The sequence below is a fragment of the Fistularia commersonii genome, chromosome 22 (genome assembly GCF_037954325.1).
Source record: "Fistularia commersonii isolate RoL2024-O1a breed Wild chromosome 22, RoL_Fcom_v1.0, whole genome shotgun sequence".
NCBI lineage: Eukaryota > Metazoa > Chordata > Actinopteri > Syngnathiformes > Fistulariidae > Fistularia > Fistularia commersonii.
In genome coordinates, this window is record NC_141305.1 from 5,829,645 (window position 1) to 5,849,965 (window position 20,321).

General features: G+C 42.1%; 2 protein-coding genes across 3 annotated transcripts in view; one reads left to right on the forward strand and one right to left on the reverse strand.

Moving 5' to 3' along the window:
- LOC147221515 (ral guanine nucleotide dissociation stimulator-like) overlaps positions 1–10,904 on the reverse strand; it is a 39,041-nt gene extending 28,137 nt beyond the window's left edge. Inside the window, exon 1 of one of the 2 annotated variants that reach the window (XM_086169694.1) lies at positions 10,628–10,904. In XM_086169694.1, the coding sequence (XP_086025820.1) occupies positions 10,628–10,648 (21 nt within the window). In that variant the 5' untranslated portion in view covers positions 10,649–10,904. Of the gene's footprint in view, positions 1–3,868; positions 4,103–10,627 lie in introns of those variants that run through there. The other variant, XM_086169692.1, reaches the window with a different exon arrangement.
- Positions 10,905–13,758: 2,854 nt separating this feature from the next.
- Positions 13,759–20,088, forward strand: ptges2 (prostaglandin E synthase 2). Its single transcript, XM_086169926.1, has 7 exons — positions 13,759–14,093; positions 15,897–16,085; positions 16,408–16,463; positions 16,729–16,881; positions 17,122–17,322; positions 17,439–17,556; positions 18,133–20,088. The coding sequence occupies exons 1-7, from the start codon at positions 13,788–13,790 to the stop codon at positions 18,259–18,261; spliced, it is 1,152 nt and encodes a 383-aa protein (XP_086026052.1). The 5' UTR covers positions 13,759–13,787; the 3' UTR covers positions 18,262–20,088.
- Positions 20,089–20,321: the final 233 nt, after the last annotated feature.

Genomic DNA, 20,321 nt, shown 5'->3' on the forward strand with positions numbered 1-20,321 from the left:
TGGAATGTGGTGTATAGGGTGTCCGCCCACAAGAAACACAAATTTGTTTATGAGTAGTATAATGTTATATGATATTATTTCATTACCTTTACCACTCATTCTACTCACAGTGTCGTTATGGGGGCTGCAGCTAATCCTAGTTCTTATCGAGTGAAAAGCGGGGTTTAACCTGGACCGGTCACAGGGCAACATCTAGAGACATCTAATAATTCACCCTCTCATTACTTTTATTACAAATTTAAAGACTTCAATGAACCTACTGACTCTTTTGGACTTGTGGAAGTAAGACGGAGAACCTGGAGAGAACCCAAGCAGCCATGTGGAGAACATGGAGACTCCAAACATAGACAAACCAGACAGGAACTGCAAGAACATGGAGACTCCACCTGAAGACAGTCAGAGCTGATAAACTCTTCACTGAAGTTGTTCTACAGGTGATGTTTTATCAATCCTGCATTACTGCTGTCAGGTAATATTTGGGGCTGACAATGAAGTTCCAGTAAATTGAAAACGTAAAAAATTTTATGCCGAAGTCTAGAGCAAACCCTTTAATAATTTTTGTCATGAAAGACACAGCATTTGGAAAAATAAGTCAATAAAAAATAAAATACTAGCACTCTCCTCAGACCTCGGGACTCAGGAAAAAAAATCAATTATATTGTGAATTGGAAATAAATTCTGAACTATAGAAAATATAGCGGTGTGGAAATATCTAAAACCAAACAAAAAAACACAGGGGAGTTGATCATGCTGTTCTCAGCAGGAATGAGATGAACAACAGCAATAAAATAGACGTTGGTTCTAATAAAGAGTTGGGACCGACAAGTTGATGCTGATAAGGAGACAAGGCGGACACACCAGGACATTATCAGCACCCCTCCAAACACTATCACTTCCTCCGAAACCAGCAGCCATTTGACCACAGAGCCGTCTGAGGACGGGCCCTTTACTTTTGCTTTGCGCCTTGGCGTTTCGAGCTGCAGCTGTGAAATGAAACCACCAGCCCTTTAATGTTTCCAACTGGATCAGTATTTATAACTCGTCATTAACTCTGGACCTCCTCCTGGCCAAGTTCATTCATTAGCAGGCGGAGAGAAATCAACTACAAATTGCTGAATACAGTAAAATATGCAGACATCTAGTAATGCGACCAATTTCCTGCCGACTTTAGAGGAAAGCAACAAAACAATTGCAACACATTTTCTGAAAATAAATAGTTGTGGATATTTACCTAGATTTAAAAAAAATACTCTGAAAATTGGCACTAAAATCTGCAATGAATTACAAAGACAAAAAGCCACAAATGTCTCTTAAAATCTAAAAACTAAATGACCAAACCATCAGAAACAAATCACTGAATAAATTGCAACAAATTACATCAAAAATTACAGAGAAAAAAAAAAAAAAAGTCCAGCAACTTTATAAAACTGCAACGACAGCCTCAAAAGCAACAAGCACAACAGGGTACAAAAGTACAAAATGTGAAAACCAGAACAAACATGTTCCTACTGTCATTAAAGATATTTACAATAAAATAGTAACTCTTTTGACAGTGAGCCACATTAAATGACAAAAATGAAAATGAAAGGCTGAATATTTAAATGACGTCAATTTCAATGATAGGCAGCAAGAGAACAAGCCACTGATGGATGGTGTCACTGACAGACTCCAGCTTACTGTTGGTTTTGCGAGATGTGGAGTGGGAAGGTGTCCGGTGTATAACATGTGAAGGTTCTAACAGCCTGAACCTGAACGCACCGCTAAACCGCGAAAGTGGGTCTACACATGGATGGGGATGATAATCGAGCCATGTATGAAATCCCCGCCGGATCACCGATCACAACAGTATAACGGGATATCTGACAAACTGACCTGCTCTTAACACAGTGGGCTTAGAGGGAGGAGGGGGAGTTGGCAGAAGACACCAGGTTCCCTCTTTCATACCGCTCAGGGAGCTGCAATTTCGGTCATGGGACTTTAGGATAATGCAAAATTCAAGAGTGAAATAAAAAAACAGCGAGCTGAATTAAACAGGGAAAGCTGTTGCATGATGGCATGTCACCGTCAAACACACACAAACAAACACACATCCAAACCTCCGTAAATCATCCTCAATTTTCATATGGCCTCATCAGGATGTACAGATGGTTGTTTGTGCCAATTTTCCACTTCACTGAGATTAAATCACCATATAAGTAGAAGAAGAAGGAGAAGAAGAAGAAGAAGAAGAAGAAGAAGAAGAAGAAGAAGAAGAAGAAGAAGAAGAAGAAGAAGAAGAAGAAGAAGAAGAAGATGAGATGGAGGAGGCCACGAGGGGACACAACCGACTCAGACTGGTTTCATCTTTCAGCTCTAACGCCCCCACCCCCGAAACCCACCACTGTATTTGAAGGCCCTGTTTATCTTCCACAATATTAATAATTCCAAAGGACACTGATTCCGGCCTAAAGCTTTAAAAACACAATTTTCATCAGAATGTTATCTTTTTCAGTCCCACAACCAGTGGTGACGCCGGCAGTTCCACCGGGAAATGAACTCGATTTACACTAAAAATGGCTACTTTTCCATTTTCTATTCAAGAAAACTACCAGGAGATCACTATGTGTAAAAACTGCCAAGAACACGACCTTCCAAAAATCTGCTACTTGGCTTGACTTTGTAAATATTATCAATTCAGCAAAAATTGATAATTCAGTAAAAATTGTTTTTTTTTAAAAAAAATCCACAAAATTTTTCTTCAGCTGAGAAATGTATGAAGCGTGAATCATTTGATTTGAAAAAATTAGCTCCTTTCTTTATTAGACTTGTGTGATGGTTCTTGAATTTGTATTTTTGGGTGGTTATTTGCATTCATTAATTCCTATTAAGAAAAAAAAAAATAGACTCTTTGAGCATGACCACGGTTCTGTCTGACTTTGTATCAACTGAAAAAATGAGGTTCAAATGCCAAGAATTTCAAAGGGTTAACTTGTGACTACGTGCAAAATTACAATGTTAGTAGCACATTTGTGAAATAAGAAACACTCAAATTCATTCACATCTATCCCCACAAGGTATTTGTAAGAAAAGATGCAAAATGATTTTAACTTGAAATGGTTTCTATTTTCATCATTTACTTGATAAGTGGCCGGAGTTCTTCTTGTTTTTGACCTAGATGGTGACGTTTCCACTGACGAGTGAAATGAGCTCAGCGTCGGGAGAAAGGAGCAAAGAATGTGATCATATTGTTTGACTCAGTGCAGAAGTAAAAAAAATGTAAAATATTGTACTTTATTAATTATTAACCAGCTGAATCTCACAGTCGAGCGGCTCCTTTGACCACCCCAGACAGCCTCTGAAACCACATACATTTGGACCTTTTTCCTGCAACTTCTGGCATTTTCTGACAGATTTTTGTACAGGACAGATGAAAACACACCTGTCGCAAAAAGCAGGCGTTCAAACATACACACCAAGTGCTGTGGCCACTTCTTGGCCACAGCACTTTAACCCCACCAGGACAAAAATAAACTCTCACGTCCCATTTCAGGCTTGCAAAAAACAAAAATACACTTCCATGAATACTCACATGAACACAGGTTATAAACTGATGCGCACACACACATAAGCACTCGCACTGCGGCAAAACACAAACACACACTTCCCATAAATCCAGACTCTTATCTAAATTCCAAGCCAGGAGCAACTGAATGTAGAGGTCTTGAAAATGCATGCAGGTGCACTCTTACACAACCACACACACACACACACACATACACACACACAGGCAGAAGTGGGACATGCAATTACACTTTAATGTATTCTTGCACACACATACACACACACAGGGCCAGCTCCCTGCGGAGTGGCGGCGGTGTGGCGAGCTCACCAGGTCTTCCAAGATGCTGACGGGGAAATCGAACATGCACATCTTAACGGGCTGAGCGAGCGCTCGCTGCAGGCTGAACGCCGAGCGGGACTCCATGCCCATCGGACCGCACAGACGCTCCGACGCACAAGCACGGGCGCACCTCCGTGCACGACAACAACGAAGCGAAGAAAAAAAAAAAAAAAAAAAAACACAAAAAAAGATTAAAAAAAAAAAAAAGAAAAAAATCAGGAGGGAAGCCCCCGTTGCTCACCGCCTCTCAGTTGAGAGAAAGGAATAACCTTTTTTTCCCTTCTTCTTCTTCTTCCTCCTCCCTGCCAACCTGCTCCCCGCCCCTTCTACCCCTTCCACTTCTCGTCTTGCCTCCCCTCCTCCCGTCTTCCTTCTCCTCTTCCTCCCCACAGTGTCATAACCGGCGGCAGCTGCTCCCTCCTTCAAGAGGTGTTGCCCAACCCAACGCTCAGCTCTTTCCTCACCTCCGGGCCCAGACCTGCAGCCTCAGCGGACGCTCTCCACCCCCTTTCTCCCTCTCTCTCTCTCTGTCGTTTATTTTCTTTCTGCAGCGATTTAATCGGAGGCGAAGGAGCGGCTCCAGTTGTGTGCCAGACAGTCTGCGTGAGCCCATTAAAGATGAAGCAGGCCGACGGGACGGGCGGGGGAGTGTGGGGGAAACACTCTGGTTAAGGCGGACGTTCTGCCGGGTCACCAGCCAGAATCAGCTCATGTCTCTTCCTCTGTGAGATGGAGAGAGGAGGAGAAGGGCCGAGCCTTGGCCTGTGTTGGATGGGATTCTGTTTCTGCACCAAGTTGATTGTTAACGGAAAATTTAGACCGGACCTGAGTTCTAAAAGAACCAATCTGGACTTCAACTGGGGCCGCGTGTGAGGCCTCCAGAAGTAAAGCCGGGCAGGTTTGCACAGAACCTCACCGTGACAGGAAGATGTCACTGTGACACTAGAAACACACAGAGATGCCCGCTTGATGGTGAAACATGGAAACGCTGCTTGAATCTGCCAACGAGCTTCAGAGCGGCAAAATAAATACAAGGTTGAACCGTCAGGCGGCGTGGAGGTTCGCCAGCTGCCCTGACCCTGAGGGCAGCAGTGGTGAGGACAGAAGTCCTGGCACCTCCAGGGGAGACTTCCTAAAGGGAAATACCCAATGCTCTCACTGGATGTTTATAGGATTAAACACCCCACACCCCTGAATACTCTGGGTTTCTGTAGTAAGCTGTTTTGTCACTGACGAGCAGATGAGGGTTTCCCCAGGTAAAACCCTCCAGCTGCAGGATTGATAGGTGAGTGGACTGGAGGAGACCCCCGGATCCTCCAGCCCAGCGTTCTCCCACCCATAGTCTCCTCCTGCTCCTTCGCAAGGAGCTCCTATGCAAAATGTCTTGCTTATGTTAAGATGATTTCTTATTCATTTTTCAGGAAATTTCTTATTAAAGTGTGGAAAATTTCTGCAGATTTTTGGATCACTAGCTGCAATTTTTCAGTCCATTTTTAGCAAACACTTTGTTTATTTCTTGTAAACTTATTGGTAAATGTATTAGTAATGTCTTGATAATCTTTCAGGCAGAAATGTGAAAATCTTTCTCACAAACTTTCTAAAATGTTCTGAACATCTGAGGCAAGTTGTTGCTGAATTTCACTAAATACAGCAGAATTAAGTTTTTCAGATGATGTCACATATTTTTTTGTAAACTATGGCTAATTTTAAAGTAATTTCTTGACGGTGTTTAGATGTCTTGGAACTCAGTTTCAGTTTCAATGACTGATATCTAAATTATAAAAATCAAATTTAAAAAAAAAAAAAAAAAAAAAAAAAACACATGTCAAGGGGCGGTCATGTCTCACCCTGACTTCTGCAGCTCAACATTCACCCCAAATGACTTAAACAGCTGTGGTCGGAAGTAAGCCCCCCACCCCAAGGGTGAGACAAACACCTTCAAAGCTGCAGAAGAAACATCTCAGCATTTTGAATTGGATCTCACCCTTTGATTCAATTCTCTGATAAAAAAAAACAAAAAAAACCCTGTGCGATTTATCGTAAATATACAAAAAGTGAAGCCACCGGGTGTTTATTGGGCGCTCGGCCTTCATCTTATCAGCCTCCTTTGTTTGACTTGGCTGATATTTGCCGGATGGAGGCGAAGAGTCTCTACATATTTCACGTTTCCGAGTTGCATCTTGGGGAATTTAAACCGGGAACAAAGGGCGGATTCAGGCCCCTGATTCAGATGCAAATGGTGTTTGACGTCGGAGTGCAGAAGTAGCGGCAGGCAAAAGCGGCAGGCAAAGATGAAGAGCTGCCGCTTTTGAGAGGGCAGACAGTTGAGAGGAAGAAGAAGAGGACGGAGTGGAGGAAGAGGAGGAAGCCTGGAACGCCACTGGGAGCCGCTTTTCAGATGCAGAGGCCGTCCCACAGCTGAATACTGTAGGAGAGCCGTCGTCATGGAAACAGGGAGGCGAAGCAGACTCTATCTAAAGCTACATAAGAGCAAAAGCCCCGCCGTCTTTCTCCTCCTCCTCCCTACAGACACAAGGCTCAGACAGGAAGCTGGACTGTCGGGCGCAGGTCGGCTTCCTGTGGACTCGGGCAAAGACAGGACGGGAAGCGCGGATCCACTCATCGCTGTCAGCCGACGCATCACATTGGGGTTCCCAAAGCGGAGGGGGCCGACCCCCCAAGGGGGACCAGAACAATTGGGATATCGAAAACACTTCTAACATTATTAGAAAAAAAATCCACTGAGGGTCACATGGAACCTAATTATTAGGAATATAACCTTGACAGGACAATGAGCATTTTTTTTTTTTGCTAACTGATTCATATTTTTACATTTTAACTAAAATCCTCGTCGTCTGTTTTTCAGTTTTAAATGATAATTTTGCAGTTTTTTTCATCAAAAAATGGCATTCATTATCTCGGTTAAATATGCCTTAAAATACTGCAAGATTTTTTTTAAATTTAAAATACCTGCAAGAAATGGCCAATATAACAGTTAGATATACAATATATTAAGAGTTATTAGAGGAGGTTTAGCAATTATCTTTGGAACTGAACATTCTTGGTTCGATTCCCAAGTGTCCAAGTGTTTTTGAGCAACACACTGAACCCCTAACTGCTCCCCTGGTGCTTGTTGACAGCTGCTCATGGTTCATTGCAGAGAACGAATTTCCCCAAGGGGATTAATAAAGGATATATTATTATTACTATCATCATTATCTATTATTAAAATTATCATCAAGAAAAAAAATACTTGAACAGTATGAAGTAATAAGCTTTGCTAAGGATTTTCTAATACTGTAATTCAAATCTAGATATTTTGTTTGTTTGTTTGTTTGTTTGTTTTGATAGTACGATCATTGATTGACAATTACTTAAAGAAATGCCAAAAAATATCCAACAATGAGCAACACATTTCAATTTTATTTGTTTTTAGCTGTGAGCAGGATGAGCAGTGTGGAAAAGGAATCAATTAATTAATAGAATAGACAGATTAATCAAGATACCTCCCTTGACAAAGTGGGTTTCTGGTTGACTCTTGCTTTATAATAACTAGCAGGAAGAGATTCATCTCTTGGTTCGTGTTACTTTGAGAAGTTTTACTTTGAGAACAAAAAAAAAGGAAACAAGAAAAGCAGACGACAGTGGGTGAGAACTCTGCTGCTGAAACCACAACGAGGCAGGGGTCCCGTAAAGTCAAAAGTTGAACGCTGTAAAAAGCAGAGAAGTTCTGGGTACCCAGCCTCTGAAAACTACAACCCTGGTATCAGGCATAGACAGTTGTAATACTACTACACTGCATTTTGGTCGACTATTCATGCAGTCCCAGAAAGTGCTGTGTTCCTCCACACAGCTAACACCAGACAGAGAATGTCTACGAGGCCAATGTCGGTAACCATGGTAACACGGGGGTTGCATTTGTTGTTCCACCAGGGTTTTTTAAAAGCATCAGCACTTCAGGACTTTTTATCCTGTGTGTTGAATACAATTAATCGATTGATTTGTGAAAATATATTCAATGAATGCAATGACAGTCCAGGTTGGTCCAGACCACTACCATGGCCCTATGAGCAAGACATACAGCACCGAGAATGGATGAAGAAATGAATGAAATGATGATGAAGGATTTGCAGAACCAGAACATTTTTTTTTCCCAAGGTATCAAACCACACAGGGACTGTTGCTTCTTTCACTCAAATCAAATATTACAATGCTGGCATAACCCAAACCCAAAGAAGTACTTTGTTTTCATAATTCATTCACTACCTACACCACTTGTCATGCCCACAGGGTAGGGGGTTTCTCAGAGTGGGGCGAGAGGTGTGGGTGAACCAGCACTGGGTCAGCTGTCAGTCATCGGCCCACAGATAGAGACGTCCCACCATTCACTTTCTCATTCACCCCTGAGGACAATTTCAATTAACCTGCTGACTATTTTTGGACTGAGAAAGGAAAATGGAGAACCTGGAGAGAACCCAGAAAGGACTTGGGAGACTGCACAAAGCCAGAACCCCGTCAGAATTGATCCAGGAACCTTTTTTGCTGCCAGGCAGGAACCTGTTCAAACCTGAAGTCTGCCTCTTTAAGAGACCCAGACTAAGGAGAAATGTTATTTTGTTTCCTGACCAGAAAACAGAACAAAAATAGAGTCTAGAGCTGAAGAGCTGATTGAGGCCAGAGGTTACAGAATACAGGTGACTCTACATGAAACCACGTCAACCGGCAAAGAATCGGCCAGAGAACACACAGATCTGTTCTGGTCACTCTGACACCAAAAATCGGGTACATTCTTCCTTCACGAGCAGATTGAAGAATAATCAGACAGAATAAAACGACATCTGCCGCGCTCTGCAGCAGAGCCCACAGTACGGTTTAGGGATGGGCCTCCTCACTCTCAATCCAAACTCAAAGAACCCCTCCCCGCCCCCCAAAGCCCCTCAGGATGAAAAAAAAAATCTCTGATTCTTGTCACATTCCATCAGCCAGAGACGTCAGATATGCTTGGAGAGAAGTCAAGCTCCGGGAGCAGAGCGTGTTCTGGAGCGCTGAGCGGAAAACAGCTCCGTCTGAGCCACGTTTACGACAATATTGCGAGGTACTAAAACGAAAGTGAAGGATAAACATCAGCAAGGAGGAGGAGGGAGAACTGACGCTTGTAGTAGGAACCCTGTGATGCGTTCAGGCACTGCTGGATTTGTGACTTTAAATAGACGCTTTAAAGAGAAGCAGCAGGAAATCCCACATCCCCCAAAAAAACGTGACCTCTGACACTGGACCACCATGTTTTCACCAGCAATAATACCAGCTAATAAAGATTAGCCAGACAGAATGTTGTTCCTTTTGGTGTCATGGCTCAAAAAAACAAGAAGTTTTGTTATTACAAGAATTCTTAAAGTATTAATTAATAAGGTGAAGAAGTTAAATTCAAAATAAGTTTCAGTATTCCATTAAAGCATCAAATGGGGCGAATGGTGTATTGTGTACTGCATACTCTGAGTACTTTGTGTGAGGAACACGCCTGTTCATCCTCAACACAAACACACAAACACACACACACACACACACACACACACACACACACACACAACACACACACTTAAGATAAATCAATACAAACTAATATCACTGAAACTGATCCGGTGCCCCCAGGATTGATGGAGTGTTTCCTTCCAATGGAAGTTAAGAGGAGGAAGCAGCCCCCCCCCCCCCCCCCCCCCCCCCCCAGCCCATGTTCTAACACACACACACACAGACACATAGAGGACTCCCCCTAATTCCTGTCTGCAGGACACTGTCATAATGCTCTAATTGTGTCACTAAATGGTTCTGAGACAACTGGAGGTGGGGTGAAATCAATAATCAATATCATCATATCCAGCATCTGTCTTTCATAGCATCTGTCTTTCAATTGACTAAAAGTCACACATCAGACACACAACCCTGATGGGAAGGATTTTCATACGAATCCTTGCAGCAGATGTTCGAAGCGAGGAGTAATCCGACACATTATTACTGATCTGACCCTGAAAACATAACCATTTTAATCCATTTCATCAATATTATAAAATCTGATTCTTCAGGGGAAGAATTTCTGAGTCTTTTTTTATACAGGGTGGGAATTTTTTCTTTTAATTTTCGTGCGTATGCTGTGTATTTTTTGGAAATTCCTTGTTGGTTTGAAGATATATCTATCAGAATGTTTGTGGTAAATTAATCCAATTTTTGAGGGAAATTCATATCTATTCCTTCGTTCCTCTTTTTGTAATTATGTTCATCTTAAATCCAAAAAGGGACTAAATGTCAGTTCCCCTTTATTTCCCCTCTTTACTAAAAACAAAGGAATTCAAGTATTGCTACTCGATGTTTTATTTTTGAGTGTGTTTTTACCAGAAAAAAACAATGCGATCCAAACACAAGCGTGTCTATCAGACCCTGATCTGCTCGATATCCGATTGATAGTGCACGCTCGAGGGATAATCAATAAATCACGATGGCACACATGCTTTTTGTTTTCAAACTGTTGGGTGTGACGGAGGGGTTAAGACGCGCACACACACGCTATATTATTGGAGTAAAAAAAATGTTTTTCCTCCACAGAAGAGCTGCCAAGAGAACCGGCTGGCGTGTGTGTGTGTGTGTGTGTGTGTGTGGAGGGTAGAGATCTCGGTCAGCGCCGGTATGTATGTCACCCTCGCCCGGTTAACGAATGCAAAATCGGTAAAAGGCAAAAGGAGAGCCTCTCCTTACCTGCTTTTCCAGCATGATCATTCTCTCGGTATCATGACCTTCATGGAGTGTGTTCGGGTTCACCGTCAGACACACTCCTCATCCGCCAGCATCTTCACGGATGAGTGCGGGAGAGGAAAATCACCAACTGGTAATAATTAAAAAAAAAAAAAAATAGCTAACTTGCCATTCGAAAGCTAGCGAGGAGTTACGCTGTTTTATCCTCGGAAGAAATAGTCCACTCAGGCTCCAACATGTCTCGGTTTAAAAAAAAAAAAGAAAGAAAAAGAAAAAAAGTGGAGGAGAGGGAGGGGGTTTAGAGAAGTGTTTATCCGAGGGAGGGTGGCCCCACGTCGGTCAGGAAGCGAAAAACAACCAGCGCACAGAGGCTGTTAGCTAACGTTAGCCTGCTAGCCAGCTAAACCCACCGATAACCGATTTTTTTTTTTATTTGTCTCCTCCTGCCATCCTCCGTCGCCGCTCGGCTCCCCGCCCGGGTAACGCGGCGGGACCGTGTCCTCTGGCGTCGGCTCTCCGCTGTAAATCCCCGGCGCTTCTCTTCATACCGGTGAAGGGCGACAGATCCGGGACGGATGCGCTGGTCTCGACCACCAGCGCTGATGCTTTTTAATGGATGCTGAGACAAGACGCCGCCGCTGCCCCTGCCTGCCTGCCTGCCTGCTGCTGCTGCTGCTGCGGTAGCCGGAATAACGACGCTCTTGAACACACCACACGTAAACACGACGAAATTGGTCTCGGAAGGGCCCTGAACGCATCACCGCTCTATTAAATCTATGAAATGTTCTCAAAAACTATGTACTGTTTAATATTAGTTTGGGATTTTTAATATGGTGGAACTTCATAAATATCTTTATTTCTCTGTAAACTAAGGATATGTTAAATTTAATTTTAGTTACAGATATCTGTTATTGAAATCAAATAAGCTTTAATAATGAGATTTTTCCATTTTCCAAATCCATCGTCGCTTGTATTTGTTTTTGATAATTTATTATCTTTTACTGTTTACATTTGTTTTTGCTGACTTTAATAGATATCCAGTTATTGTTTTGTTTTGTTTTTTTTGGCTTACTTTTCCGTCAAGTTTTTGAGTTATCTAAACGCATTTGTTTATTTAAAATTCAATTAAATGTTTTCGCTAACATTATTTGCTGTCATGTTGGATAATTCCAGTTAATTCTTTCGGTTATCGCTTGTTTGTTTTAATAAAGGCTTGATTAGATTTTCATAAATGTTTCACATGCTTTTTTTTTTTTTTTTTTTTTTGCTGAATAAATATTCATCTGACTGAAGTCATTCTCACTGGATTCTTTGGCTGACCTCTCCCTCCATCCAGTCACAATGGGTCCGTTTCATGAGATGTCCAGAACGTCATGTTGACTTGGACAATAAGACACAGCCAGTATACAAAGTGCCTACACCATCATGTCCTGCAGGTGAAGAGTGCTGTGTTTCAACCGTACTGCATAAAGAGACATTTTCCCTGATAATAATAAAAGCAATCCCATAGTTTTATCATTACTTTATGTTACCACACAGGTATGTGTTACATTAAGTTTTTGTTCAGTGTTCAACTACATATGAAATCAGACTAGAATTCCTTCATGTACTTCCAGATTTCTTGAAAAAACAGGAAGCATTTACAAGTAGATAGCCTCTGGTGGTAACGATGTATTTCTTCTTCAAGGAGTGATGATAACAAGACCACCGATTATTATAATGCGCTCAGGGACAGATCAAGAAGCCGTGAGGCCCCTGGTTATGAACTCAAACCCCCTTCCTATCACTCCCACCCTCCCCAAAGCCAGGATTAACCCTCTGTGTTGCCCTTAGGTTCTTTAGACATTTTTGTGCCCCTCCTCCTGATTTACACATCGAAATTGAAATGTCCTCCAGCTGGGAAGAGCATGAATTTACATTATATAAACAGATAATTAAATCTGTTAAAAAAAATTAAAAAAATAAAATAAAAGCAAGCACCCTTAAACATGATGTGTTTTGTCTGACACAATTAAAGCGTGGCCAATAAACCATTGTGAATGGATATTTACATGCAATTTATGTGTCCAAGCTCATTTTCTCTGCTGACTGGACCAGCTACTTCATGCATAATGAAAAGAAGCAGGTATTGTTGTGTTGGTGGCTCTCTCCATTCTCCATCCTCCTCCCACAGTCCAATAAACAGACTGTAGGTTCAGGTAACCACAGGCAACCTAACTGTAAACAATTTATTTGCATGTTTTCTTGAACAAGAAACACTGGTGTGTTTAATAAAAGACCTATGACATATTTTTTCTTCTTTATTGAATGTGTGAATTTCTTCTAAAATAACAGATGGCACTCCAATTACAAAAGCGTTTTTATGTCTATCTCCATTATGTTATCATGAGATAGAACTTGAGATACCAGAGAAACCCACAGTCTCTCGTTACAAAATGTGCTAGCAGTTAATTTTGCAGTATTTTGTATTTCTTCCAGCAAATAACTTGAACAAGAAATATCACAAAATTGGCTGCAGAAGGAGGACCACTTGGAACCACCCTGAAATTGTGTTTCAATTTTTTTGACTTATTGTTCTGTTTTGTATTGTTACAATCCCCCAATAAACAATAATCATACAGTTGCATACTTTATTTAATATGTACTTTAACTTTTTCTTCAATATTTGGCTCCAGTAGTCTTCGTTCTTTACATTTTACTTCACTATGTTGACTGACTGGCAGATAGACCTTGGAAGGACAGAGTTAATAAACCCTTGGCTACTCAGCCCTCATCGCCCAGGGGGGTTGGGACTGTCACCAATTTAATTTGCTTAATATACAAATAAATTCCACGTGGAAAAATGCGAGATTTGCAAAGGCCTCCCGGAAACAATTTCAAATCTTGCCTTAAAATTCACATTTCTGTGTTTTCTTTCCCATTTTGCCTGAGCTGCTACGTTAACTTTTTGAAACAGCTGATGAAGTTGTAATATTGTAGGAGAAGTTTTAAAATGTGTATTTGTTGTTTTATCTTGTAGATATTTTATATATACAATTTGTTGTTTTCGATTTTTAAACACTATATTATATTATAGCGGAGGCGGAGCACAGCCTGGCAGACTGAGATCGGGGATACTTTGCCCTTTTCTCGCGATGCATTGTGGGATTTTATGTAAACCATCATGGCGGCTGCCTGCTCCAGATCGCTCGCTAAGGTCGGCCGGACTTTCCTGGACTGTCCAGCGGTCCGCCGGCCAGGCACCGGCCCGTATTTGTCGGGGAAAGTGACAAATGTCTCCTTAAGGTCGCTCGGTACCGGTGGGACGGGGTTACGATCCAGGCTGTTGTCCTCCGGCCGGGCCGGCGGGGGCCGGCTGCTCGGCTGCGCGTTTCTTCTCGGCGGGGGCGTGAGTCTGTACCAGACGGTTAAGTGGTCCGTCCAGCAGCAGCGGCACCTGGCGCAAGAGGTGGCCGAGCAGGACAGCCAGGTGAGCGGCCAGAGACTGCCTGAGACCCCGGTGGAACAGTCCTGGTCCCCCGAGGGTTATTTAACTCTTTCAGTGATTGTGGTTTTATGAAAACTTAAACCAGCCCTAGATTTAATCATTCAGGTAGGATCCAATTAATCAATAAAATGCAAATTCTATCCGTATGTCCACCCAAGATTATCAGTTCATTCATTAAAAGCATCTACCTACTCAAAATCAAATGTATCCAACCACTTAATATCGTTGTTTTTATTTTCATTTTCTCCTTTAAATCTGTATTCTGCGTATATGTCTGGACAGTGTCCTTGGGTGTTGAGTAAGGCACCTTAAAAAAAAAAATGTCATTATCATTTAGAAATTTTGTCGCAGCAAGATTGTGCGTGAATGAGAAGAACTCAGGTGTAACTGTGAGGCCACAGGAAGTGGAGATCAAGAAGTTGGAGGATTTCAGGTACTTGGGGTCAACAGCCCAGAGCAACGGAGAGTGTGGGAAAGAGGTGAAGAGACAGGTCCAAGCAGGTTGGAATGGGAGGAGAAAAGTGTCAGGGGTACCATGTGATAGAATACTATCAGTCAGAATGAATGGAAAGGTGTACAAGACAGTGGTGAGACCAGCGATGCTGTATGGACTAGAAACAGTCATGATGACGATAAGACAGGAGGCAGAGCTAGAGGTTGCAGAAATGAAGATGCTATGGTTCCCTGGGAGTGACCAGGATGGATAGGATCAGGAATGAGTCTGTCAGAGGAACAGCACATGTTAGACGTTTTGTAGAGAAGCCAGACTGAGATGGTTGGGTCATGTACAGAGGAGGGATAGTGAATATACTGATAGATTGGCACTGCCAGGCAGGAGGTCTTGAGGAAGACCAAAGAGAAGATTTATGGACGTCATAAGAGAGGATAAGAATGTAGTTGGTGTGAGAGAGGAGGATGCAGAGCTGGGACCAGGTCTTCTGTATCCAGTTGGAGAGGGTTAGTTTAGACACATGCGAGCGTGCGCACACACACACACACACACAAACACTGAGATGAAATATTACATACCGTATATTTGTTGAAAGATATTTTCTCCTATAGTAACTAAATCTAAAATTGGGTATTTGTGAAGATGCTAAGGCAGAGATGACGATACTAAAGTTCTCTTTGGGAGTGACCGGGATGGATAAGATCAGGAGTGAGTCTATCAGAGGAACAGCAAATGTTAGATGCTTTGGAAAGAAGATCAGAGAAGCCAGACTGAGATTGTTGGGTCATGTACAGAGGAGGGATAGTGAATAAATTGGTAGACGGATGCTGGAATTGGAGCTGCCAGGCAGGAGGTCTAGAGGAAGACCAAAGAGAAGATTTATGGCCGTAGTGAAAGAGGATAAGAAGGTAGTTGGTGTGAGAGAAGAGGATACAGAGAATAGGGTGAGATGGAGAAGGTTGATTCCCTGCGGCGACCCCTGAAGGGAAAAGCTGAAAGGAAAAGAATATTGTAGGTCCTCACATAAAAAAAAGAAGGAAAGCAAATACAAATGTCAGTTTTTTGTCCATGTGTGATATTAGTTGAGTTAATTCAAATGATCGGTTTGCTATCATCAGATTTCTTGTGTCTAAATGAAGGGGATTCAAGTCCCTCAAAGATTAGTTAGGAGGGTGAGAATCATTAAGGACCAACCTGTGTTCCAGAACAGAAGAAGAAGAGCCTCAGATTTAGATGGTAGATCAGTTATTAGACAACAAAAGAAGTATACCAACACAAACTGGGAAGAGAAAAAGAAATCCAAAGGAATAAGTACTGGGCGGACTCTTTTCCAGGTTCCCATGAAAAATCTGAAGCTGATCCTCTATCAGTATAAGACCTGCCCATTCTGCAGCAAAGTGCGAGCTTTCCTGGATTATTATGGGTTTTCCTATGACATCGTGGAGGTGAACCCAGTCATGAGGCAGGAGATCAAGTGGTCGACCTACAGGAAGGTGCCCATCCTGATGGTGGACGAAGAAGTGGTGAGTAAACAAGATCTGGATTCTTGGAATAAATGTTCAGCTGACCTCTAGTGGCATCAATCAGAATGGCATGGAGTATTTAAAGCTTGCATCGTGATCTCTCGGTTGGCTTATTGGTGATTAGTTATGGCAAATCCCTGTTTAATAGGCAAGGGATCATGTCGAAATTAAGAAAACCGCCAGGAAATTAACAAAACCATCAATAATTTATTAACCGTGTAGCATTTAGAAAGCATTTTAATCTAATCTTAGAAAAACTGAATGATTTTAATGTGTGACTATCAAATTGTTTTTGTTTTTTTTTGGTTTTCTCCATCGGCAGCAACTGAACGACTCATCTGTCATTATCAGCTCCCTCAGAACCTTTATAATCAGCAGGTGAGCCGGAGTTTCCTTTATATTCTTATTTTTCTTGCTGTGAAAATTAACAAGTAACACCAACAGATACATTTTTAATTACAAACCAGCAATGTTAGCTAAAACGTGAAAACGTCATTTTAACCGCAGCCCATGTGCCATTGTGAGCTCAGTGCTATCACCTGTCCCATGATGTTGGGTGTCAACATTCTTATGTCAAACTCTTGACTCCTCGGCCACTCAGTTTGACAATGCTGGGTCTCCAAAAAAATTATCTGTCTTCCAGGAACAAAACCTTGTCAGAGATCATTTCCTGCTACCCGGAGCTGAAGTCGAAGAATGAAAGCGGGAAGTTGGTGACAGAGTACAGCAACAAGTACTGGCTGATGCTGAGCGAGAATGACACCATGCTGACATACCCCGAAAAGGGCATGCAGAAGTGAGTCACAGTTTCATTAGCGGTCACAGTATTCAACTCCATCCAGAAAGAAAATAAAGACAAGTCAAAGGAAGCGCCCTGAAATGATACACTTAAAAACACAAACAGTTGACTTGTGTAACCCATGTATTCACAAAATTGGTACATTTAAGCTTTGAGCCAGAATTAACAACATCATATAAAAACCTGTCGCCAAAACTCTGCTGTCAATGCCAGGTTTTTACCCCCATATGTTTTCAGAGAGGAGATGAAGTGGCGACAATGGGCAGACGACTGGCTCGTGCACCTCATCTCCCCCAACGTGTACCGGACCACAGACGAGGCACTGGCATCCTTCGACTACATTGTACGCGAGGGCAAGTTCGGCACCTTCGAAGGCTTCTTCGCCAAGTACGTGGGCGCCGCGGCCATGTTCCTCATCTCCAAGAGGCTGAAAAACCGGTGAGTTTCAACGACAAAAGGGCCCCCAGGAACGCTAATTAGCACTAGCCTGGATATAAGCTTACAAATAGTAAGGAACTTCAGGTGGGTTGAGTGACTCTGTTTTCACCCAACAGACACAACCTGCAGGATGACGTCAGGCAGGACCTCTACAAGGCCGTCAATGACTGGGTGGCAGCCATCGGCAAGAAGAGGAAGTTCATGGGCGGAGACCAGCCCAACCTGGCTGACCTGGTGAGAATGTGGGGGTCAAAGGTCAAAAAAAAGCGTTAAAATTCAGTAAACCCTGATGTGATGGAGGAAAAAAAAAACAAATGGAATTTAGTTTGCTTTTTCAGTTCATTCCCCCTTGTTGAAGGCCATATCTATCTTTTAAAAAAAATCCTGCACAAATTTAAATCTTGGGGACCAATGAATCTTTGGATCAACCATAGCTCTTTTTTCTCCCAAATTTTAAGCATTTATTCATCAAGTAATCAGATGTATTATATATGATTTGAACTGACATTTTCCCATGTAAAATTCAGTTTTTCAACCAAGAGGCAGATTGAACGGCCACCTCCATTTTTTCACAAGCCACAGCAGAAAGAGTCTCGTTGTCGTCCGTTGCAGAGGCTTTCAAAGCCCCTGAGGAAAACTTCTTACTTTTGACAGTTCATATAAATATAATATGATTTGACGCTGCTTGTGATTCAGGAGAGAAGACGGTCCGAACATTGACTTCCTTACCCTGACCCTTATTTCCAGCCCCATTGGGTCAGTTTATACTTTATCCTCAGGTGACTGTCTGACATTTCCCTCCATCTTCAGGCGGTGTATGGAGTTCTACGGGTGATGGAGGGACTGCAAGCGTTTGACGACATGATGGCAAACACGCGGGTCAAACACTGGTATCGACGCATGGAGAGGGCGACACTCAACCACGAGGGGAAAAATTGAAGTGGAGGCCAGAGGGGGCGGGGGAGGATCCGGGCCCCTCGGAGGAGACTGACGTTCTGAACGGACAGCGATCAGGAGAGGTGGCGTCGCTTTGACCTCCTTTGATTTCCTGCTAGCGCAACGATTCAAATGATCGATGTAACCGTGAGAAGGCCAGAATAGGCGGAGCACTCGCTCAACTGAGAAAACTGATGCTTCCATCTTCTACTTGAAAAGCTTTTCGGTGGAAACGTGAACCAAATCTGCACACCCAGACACATCTGTAAAGGGTTACTGACCTCTGCTGGTTAGAAAGTGGAGTAATCGTGCAGGAAATAGTAATATTACATCATAACAGTAAAACTGCATTTTTCTCTGCGGGTTTAAAAAGGGCCTTGATAATTTTACTGCTTTAATATAATTTATTGCTCAAAGGGGTCTTTATGGATTCAACCATTCATCACTTTACTGTAAAACTTCATTTTTATTCCCTCCCCATTTTTCCCCCTCCACACACATTGAATGTCTTAGGCTCTCATCAAAAAAAAAAAATCTGAATTATTTTGAAAAAAGATTCGTCTTTTGGGCCATGGTCCTGATTCTTCTGGCGGATAAGGGTCTGAATTAAAGGGTTTTAAATTATTGCAGCAGATCGGATGAGAAACGTAGGTTTTGTTGCTAAGAGATAAATGTAAAAATCGATAACGGCTGTCTGAATGAGTATTTTAAGATTTACCAACCTTGGCAAGATGAGATTCTGGGGGATGGTGCGGCTCCTTGTATGCTTGCCAGCTGCAGTAAAACCACACAAGATAAAGAGGGGAATCACAAAGCCTTTAAAAGACTTGCTTCTTCAGATACCAAATAACAGTCCCGGTCGCAGTTTAAAGTTCACTCATGTGTATTTACTAAAACAAAAATAAAAATGATTTTTGATGGAAAGTAAAACTCTTCCCTCCATTATAACTTTTCTCACAATAACAATTCTGCAATATAGTAAATGCAAATACTTTTCTTGGTTGACAGTGCTCAGAACTAACACCAAAAAGGTGGCAGGTTCTCATCCAGTATCTACCCGGGTTCTCCGGGTGTATAGTCTCCATGTTCTCCTTGTTCCTCCAGGTTCTCTGTCTTCCTCCCCGCAATCCAAACCAGTCGTTGAAGACTCAAAGTGGCTGTAGGTGTGAATGGTTGGATATATGTCAGTGTGGCCCTGTAATTGACTGGTGACGGGTACCAGTTCAAGCTCACCTCTTGCCCAACGACTTGGGATTGTTTCTAGCCATCCCCCCTTCCCAGACCCTGTGAGGAGGAGAAGCACTAAAAACAATGAAAGAAGTAATTCATTAAATGTTGGATGCTTCCTCAAATCTCTGTTTGCCATCTCAGGGCTTGATGTTTCCACACCGTCATTTAAATAGTCATAGTTAAATAGAGGAGCTTAAAAGCTTGATTGCTAATTGTGGAAGGAAAATAAATGAGCATTAATGGTCAAAACTTAAAGGAAGTTTAGACTCAAGTGTCTTGCTGTGATGAAACAAGAATTTCGTAGAAAGTGTGGTTCATCTGAATAGGCGGCTGACGCAGTGCTGTTTGCTCCTCTTTGTCAGGATTTATGTTTAATCGCAGTGTTTGACTGCGGAACACAGTCATTTTGAGGGTTTAGGATCAGTTTTAGGATCTACCTGGCACAGAGGAAGAGACGAGTTGCCCAGCAGCGATCAGGGTTTCATGAAAGTTGTATCAAGAAATTTTTTGAATGTACCTTATATGCAAAAAGTTTCTGAGATCGTGTTTAAAAAATTATCTTAATATGGACAGTGTAAAAAAATTAAACGATTAAACTGATTGTGTGTGTGTGTGTTTTAATCCCTGTTGAAGAAACATCGTTACCCAAAACACTTGTACCTTGGATTTTGAAAATAATGTAAAGTATAAGAAATGGTGACAAGAACTTTCCACCCCAGGACCAGGTCAATTGCTGAAAGAAAAAATAATTTTCTCTATAATGAAATGTTCACATGTGATTTTGATCCTCAACATTAAAAAGTTAGTGTTTCATAGTCCATAGCAGTGATTAA

Bases quoted from the DNA above. Each gene is read 5' to 3' on its own strand.
- ptges2 (XM_086169926.1), top strand. From the start codon at position 13,788: ATGGCGGCTGCCTGCTCCAGATCGCTCGCTAAGGTCGGCCGGACTTTC. The intron at 14,094-15,896 runs GTGAGCGGCCAG...ACTCTTTTCCAG, and splicing joins TGGCCGAGCAGGACAGCCAG to GTTCCCATGAAAAATCTGAA. The intron at 16,882-17,121 runs GTGAGTCACAGT...ATATGTTTTCAG, and splicing joins CCCGAAAAGGGCATGCAGAA to AGAGGAGATGAAGTGGCGAC.